This window comes from Castor canadensis, chromosome 6 (assembly GCF_047511655.1).
Source record: "Castor canadensis chromosome 6, mCasCan1.hap1v2, whole genome shotgun sequence".
Taxonomy (NCBI): Eukaryota; Metazoa; Chordata; class Mammalia; order Rodentia; family Castoridae; genus Castor; species Castor canadensis.
The window spans coordinates 66,700,416-66,707,686 of NC_133391.1; the positions used below are offsets into that span (position 1 = coordinate 66,700,416).

At 35.0% G+C, this 7,271-nt stretch overlaps 1 protein-coding gene across 2 annotated transcripts in view; it reads left to right on the forward strand.

The window, feature by feature from the left end:
• The window catches only part of Slc27a6 (solute carrier family 27 member 6), a 77,995-nt gene extending 71,163 nt beyond the window's left edge, over positions 1-6,832 (forward strand). For both annotated transcript variants that reach the window (XM_074076623.1, XM_074076624.1), the window contains exons 9-11: positions 3,269-3,366; positions 4,419-4,549; positions 5,935-6,832. In XM_074076623.1, the coding sequence (XP_073932724.1) occupies positions 3,269-3,366; positions 4,419-4,549; positions 5,935-6,111 (406 nt within the window). In that variant the 3' untranslated portion in view covers positions 6,112-6,832. The remainder of the gene's footprint in view (positions 1-3,268; positions 3,367-4,418; positions 4,550-5,934) is intronic.
• Positions 6,833-7,271: the final 439 nt, after the last annotated feature.

The following is a 7,271-nucleotide window of genomic DNA, read 5'->3' on the forward strand; positions in this document are numbered from 1 at the left end:
AGTGGCCACAATTGGTAGGAGAAAAGACATACATAATAACACACAAAACAATTACATTAATTTAGAGTTTACTCTTATTAAATAAACCATTTGTTATCTTTAGTAGATTAAGTCAGCTAATATAAGTATATATTTAATCTAAGTGTATGTTTACAACAGATCTCCAATACAAACACTCTACCCTTTGTCCAATCCTTAACAGACCAATGTAGAAAAACAACATATATAAAAACTATATTAATCTAGAGAATTTTAACCACAATTTAGTTATAACTTTCCTAGAGGATGGCAAGACGGCATCACCCATGAGTTTCCTTTTCCTAGGGAGTGGCAAGATGGCGCTGGACACATGGTGGCTCCTTTATGGTGGCAGCATTCCCTGTGACCACATGGTCTCTCCAAAGGGCCTCTCAAATGCAACACAAAGACATGTTACATGAAACATACAGGCTCAAAATAACAATCTATTATAGGACTACATGACATCTCCCTCTGAGAGACAGGTGTCCATGAGTGAGGCATGCTAATGAAAAAACCAAATTGAAGCAAGCTTAGGTGGGATTGAAAAAGTTGTGTTAGCTTCCTGGGGTGTGATCTCACTTGACAGTTTTGGAGAATTGGTCATAGGTTATAGGACTTTCTTTCTCTGAATTTAATGTCCTGTCTTTTAGCTTTAAAGGCTTATCTAAATTTATTATTACTAGGGCTAGGGCAAATGGCAGTAAATCTTTAAGCTTTGTTAGTGTCCATTTTACTCCAGGTGTTTACGATTAGATCCTGGGTTTTCTCATAAAAGGGTTTTGTTATTACCAAAAAAGCCAAGAATTCAAGTCCTGTAGAACCCAGCCATTTACAGAGCTACAGTTTGGAAAGGACCTTAAACAAGTTCAGAGTCTGACACACTACAATGAGCCATAGAGAATAAAGTTTTTATTAATTTTAACAAAAATAATTGTTAAGAATAAAACCTCTAATTAAATTGCCTATTTAAAATACCCACACATAACCACCCATTCTTTCTGACCTCGTGGCTGTACGTAAGCCTAATTTTATCAGAAGATAAAATTTTATCAAATAACAGAGTTAGAATGTTTTCAAATAGTTATTGGATATTGCATTTTAGAATAATAATTATGATGACAGCATTAATGAGTACTATTAAGCTTTTCTTATCTCAAGTATATATTTAAAATTAATATTTTAGTGTAAAAAAGGTATCTTAGTAAAAGAATGAATTTTCCCTTTAAATTTTGCCTGTAGAGTAAATGAATTTTAAATAAGTTAAAATTTTTTTGTTACAGATATACTTTATGGGTGACCAATGTCAGATCCTTAATTAAATGGCACTGTTTTTAATTTTAGAAATCATACTTAAGAAAATTTAAATATATTTAATATTTAAAGGCAGTAATAACATCACAGCTACACAGATCTAGGTATGCAGCAGTAACAAAAATAAAGCTTTTATGAAGACAGTGGTAGTTCCGCCAAATAGATTTGGTTTTTTTTAATTGATCGAGGTTTTTCACTTTGTATTAAAAATAAAACTTTAGCCGTGGCAGAAGGCAGTGTGACTCAAGGTGTTTCCTCAATCCCTGTAGGCTATGGGGCAAGGGGAATGTGGGCAAGAACTGGGATCAAGTGGCCAGGGGAAACAGAGGCAGGGAAGGGAGCAGTTTAGAGAAGGAAGAGGGAGAAGGCTATGGACCCTTGGTAGCCGCTGGTTCCTGGGGCGTGCAGTTGTGCACACCACTGCTAAGGCTGCACGTGCTACCTGCCATGCGCTGCGCCCCGCCGCCATTGCGCCCTCCCCTCACTGCACATTGCTATGCGCCATGCGGTCTAAGCTGTTGTCCATGTGGCCAGCTCTGGAAGCTGTGGGAACACTGTGGGAACACAGTGATGTGTTCCCGCCCCTCCCCAGCGGCTGGAGCTAGCAGCAGCTAGTGCTCTCATAGCTGGGGCTGTAAAACGGCTGATTAGGGGAGAGAAAGAGGAAGAAAAGGGGGAGGGCAAGAAACTCAGCCAGAGGCATTCCTAATTGACCCCAGCCACGTGGTGGTTACAGACCTTAGAGTATGATCTCCTACAACAACTATTATCCCCAAAGGAGAGGATGGGGAAGAGGGTAAAGGGTTAGGGAGGAAAAAGGGAAAGCAAGGTGCAGCTTAAGGCGCCCTGGCCTACCCATTCTCCTGAGCCCCAAGCCATGAGGGGAGCATGCATTGGGCAGACAGACGCTGCTACCTCCCTCTGCAATAAGACCTGCAGGGAGGTGCACCTGTTGGGCGGACAATGCTGGGTCCTGATCTAGCATTTCCCAGCTACTTTCCCTGAGGACAGAGCTCAGTCCATTCCCTTTGCAGTGCAGAAGGGAAAACAGTGAAAAGAATGACAGTGACCCTCTAAAGTGTAGGGTTTGGGAGCTCACCATGAGCCTCCTGTCTGGCCTTGCCAAATGTTGACAACAAACGGTGTTTTCAGAAGACCTTGGTCCTTGTGTTTCCATGTGGAAGAATCCAAGAAGAACACATGGGTATAAATGGGTTTATTAAAAGTTAGGAAAGGAAATAAAAATGGAGCATGATGCATTGCAGGTGGAGTCTGCCAGCAGAGAGAGAGTGTGCTTTTCTTTTTCAGGTGCTTTCAATGCTTATACTAAACCATGGGGAGGGCAAAGCCAGCAGATTGCCATCTGAACTGAGGGGGAGGGGCGTGGCTAAGTATTCAGCAAATGCTTGAATGAATAAATAAGTTATTTTTCCTAACATGTTAAAAGCTCATCTTACATAAAAGCATTTCACTAAAATAAAATATTCATTCATATGAATTAAAGGAGTTAATGGCTAGCAATTAAAGTGTATCAGTATACTAAAAGACAACCATAGGTTCTCTTTTAACTCTTCATATTGCTAACACCAGAGATAGGGAACGGTTTAAACTTGATTTTTGTTATTACAAAATAAATGCTTTTGTAATGATAGCCCTCATTATTTTATTTTTATTATACATTATAAAATATTTTATAGTGAGAAATGTATACCAGTAAGACATAGATAAAATAATTTTAACTAAAAAAAGAAAAGAGACTGGTTTTGTTGAATTACCAGTAAAATGCTTTCTTAGAAATGGCTTTTGTTTTGAAAACTATTAGTTATTTTTGGTCATGAGGTGCTTGCAGAGAGCCAAATGCAGGCACTGCTACTGAGAGTGAGGACCTAGCTTTTCAAGTATGGTTGTACTGACTTGGAATTTGTGTTTTATTTAGATGGAAAGGAGAAAATGTTGCAACCACTGAGGTTGCTGATGTTATTGGGATGTTGGATTTCATACAGGAGACCAATGTGTATGGTGTGCCTGTATCAGGTAACAATACATTTCCAACCTTGAAGGATTCTCTGAATAGAATGTTAGCTATTGTTTAGTTTTTAAGTTATTTTACTAATTCACCATCTTAATTTTTACCTATTAAAATAAATATCTCAGTCTTTTCTTGGTAGGTAATGCCTTGATTTAGGTAACAAGCCTCATGGACATATAATGTCTGTGTATACTTTTAAGCAGAGCTTGAAAATTTTTGTCAGTGACTCGCTATTAGAAAGTAGCTGAAGCTTTGGATGGCCCGTTGTTTTTCTTGTTATGACCAATGTTGGTACAGACCACTGAACAGGAATATGTTGGAGTTTAAATGCTTAATACTAAATTAAGGTGGGTTATTTGAAAATTTTTATGTTATCATTATGTTTAAAAGATATATATGATGATGGCAATGACATAGAAAAGTGACCAATTTGAAGTTGTACAGATAGATAGATATAGATACGTGTTTTTAAAGCAAATGTCAATATTTTCCAGCTATGCTTGTAGGTTTGGGAGATGCCAGGGTGGGGGTGTTTGGATATGAGAGCAGAGAAAGGGGATATTTAGTTACTAAGTGGCCACTGGGTTTTGGAGAAAGTCTCCAGGACATTCTGGTTCCTGCTGAGATCTATAGATGGTGTGATGGCAGTACTTATTATGGAAATACCAGTTCCTTGTTCTTTAACTTAAAATACACCCTTCCTTTTTTTTTGCATTGTTAAAAATGTACATTTCCACTGGAATATATTGGACTATAAAGTTTCTTTCTTAATATTTTTGTTAGTGGTTAGGATGCCAGTTCTGGGTAATTTATAGAATTTTGCATTCTATTTATTTTCTGTAGTGTGGACAATTAGGGATAGACTATGGCCTTTCCTATTGTTATATTCTTTGTAAGGAGTAAATCATATGCTTAGGAAAAGATACACTCATTTATGCTGCTGTTGCATTGTTGTCACAGATGTAATATCCATGTGACAGTGGATACAAAGCTGGAATATTTTTTTAAAACTCGTCTAGTACTTATAAAATTGATTCTGTTCCAAACTTTTTTCCAGGTTATGAAGGAAAAGCAGGAATGGCTTCTATTATTTTAAAACCAAATAAGTCTTTAGATTTAGAAAAAATGTATGAACAAGTTATAACATCTCTACCAGCTTATGCCTGTCCACAATTTCTAAGAATTCAGGTAATTTTATGGTCTAAATGTACTACTAAACTTAAGGTCAGGAAACTAGGAGGCAGTTTAATAGGAAAATAGTACTGCATCTCTTAGATAATGTATTTTATTTATATTAGAAAATTTGAAGAGTAACAAAAACATAGGGAGGTAGAGTTGATACCAATTGATGCCATATTTGAAGCTTAAATAAGAAGGAATTTTGATGAAATGACAAATATATACATATATACATATATATGTCTTTGTCCCTATTATAGAATTGCTCTCTTCCTCTGCAGTTAGGACCAGAGAGGAAGTGGTAGTCCCAGTGAAGGTAACAGTTAAAACCATACCTTGCACATATCTGTGAAGACACATGGTGCTCTTTGTCTGTAATTAGGTTCCACCAAGCAGACGTCAATGCTTCTGCAGGAAGTATGCAGAACCTAAAGGATGTTCTTCATGTAGTCCTTTTATAACCATGCTCTATTCCCTCTTGTCCCTCTCCATACTATCCCTTAAGTAATATTTTTGATAGGTTGGAAAGTTGATAGAGCCAATAATATTTTAAGGGTCATTTCTCTAAGGCAACTTAAAGTTTACTTTCCTAAAGCAGAAGATAAATTTTGGCATCAGACTTTTCTAGAAGACTAAGTCAGCTTTTCATAAGTTTAAAAAATATTTCATTATCCTTAAATATTTATAAAGCTCATGGGCCATTAGTGTTATGTTTATCACAGCATTTTCTAGAGTTAGCACAAAACTTGATCCTTAGTCATCAATCAAAATATTTATTTAATAAATGAATTATACTAATAAATGATCTGATAAAATCCAAAACTAAAATTAATTCTGATAAAATGATTAAAACAAGCATCTTATTAAAAATCTAGCACAGATTTTCTAAAGGGGATTATTTTTACCAATAACTTCAATAATTTTAAATATGATTATACCCTGTATTGCTGGAATAAAGCTAACTTGGTTCCTTCATTCTGCTTGTAGAAACACAAATTGTCATAACCACTACAGAAAATTTCTATAGCAAATTTTTGTTTTTTATAACTTTTAACTTAACTTGAAATACTGTTCTGTACACATACTATTGTTTGGCATTGGTTTGAAGAGAGAGGATATGTATTCCACCCATTAATAATCAGTTTATTAATTATTTTAATTCTTATGTATTGAACAATTATTTTAATAAATTTTAGAGGTAAATCAAAGTTTTAAATATTTTCCAAAACATTTTTATATCTAATGATAAAGTTTTAATAGTATATGTAGAGAATATTTTTAGATACAAAATATTACAATGAAATGTGGTCTATGGTGTTAAATATTTTATTTCTGTATAATGACTGTATGGATAGTAATAAGTTATTCCACTCATCCTGGTAATTGTTTTATAGGAAAAAATGGAAACAACAGGGACATTCAAACTACAGAAGTTTCACTTGGTGGAAGAAGGATTTAATCCACTGAAAATTTCTGATCCGCTTTACTTTCTGGATAACTTTAAAAAAGCTTATGTTCCATTGACCAAAGAGCTTTATGATCATATAATATCAGAGAAGTTGAAATTTTAATATTTTACATATGAGATTTTCAAGTGCTTTCTTTCAATGAATGGGGGCTAAATACAGATGCTCCTTGACTTACAGTAAAGTTAGTAAGGTTGCATCTCAATAAACCCATTATAAGTTGAAAATGTCATAAATCAAAAATGCACTTAATATGCCTCGCCTATCAAACATCACACTTAGCGACACAGTACACTGTGAAGAATCAGTTGTTTAACCTCAATGGAAGCTGCTGCTCGCTGTTTATGCCCAGCATCCCAAGAGAGGATCATACTGCGCATCACTAGCCTGGGGAAAGATCACAATTCAAAGCATAGCTTTTACTGAATGCAACAGAAAAGTAAAATCAGAAAAATCACACACTCAGAACTGTTGTATGTGATTCTTCAGTATGAGTTTGGGAGGGAGGTAACATTAAACATGGGCTACATACCCTTAACATGCAAAAGAATTTCTTTAATTTAGTAACACTTAGATTTGCTTTAATTGATATAAACTTTAGTCAATTGTTCTTTTTTCTCTTTCAGGGATTTAGTGTGTAACTAAATATTTGCCTTAATAATAAAGATTTTAAATACTACATTAGATAGTTAACAGTTTGGATGGTCACTTAAAAGTGCTTTCTAATACATAAATTTCTGATTTTCAATAAATGGTTAAATTTTACTCAGATATTTTATTTTTATGTGTTCTTCCTATAACTCAATAAAACTATATTGTTATGTGATTTGAGTCTTCATTTTGATATTTTTAATTATAAACTTCCAGTCAGAGGAAGCTGACTGATTAAATGCAGCACTCCTATATTCTTTCTCTTAAACTCACACTAAGATGATAGAAGATATATAAAAAATGAGGGAGCAGAGTAGGAAAACTGGTAAGCCCAAAGCATTTAGAAATTTTTGTCAGATATGTAAATAGAGTGAAATTAAGAATAAAACCCATTGGAGCTACAGGAACCACTAATAATACAGAGAATATTCTAGTATGCCACTCTAATATTGTTATCAAGATCAAAGACAGAAGGGTTGTAAATGAGAACAGCTTTGTCAGTGGCCATCTGGTAAATTTGTTACCAGACAGTGTGATGAGCACAGCTTTTCTTATCTCAAGCTGAAAGGACCAGGCTTAAGAATTTCCTTTAAGCTACAACCACAAAAATGACT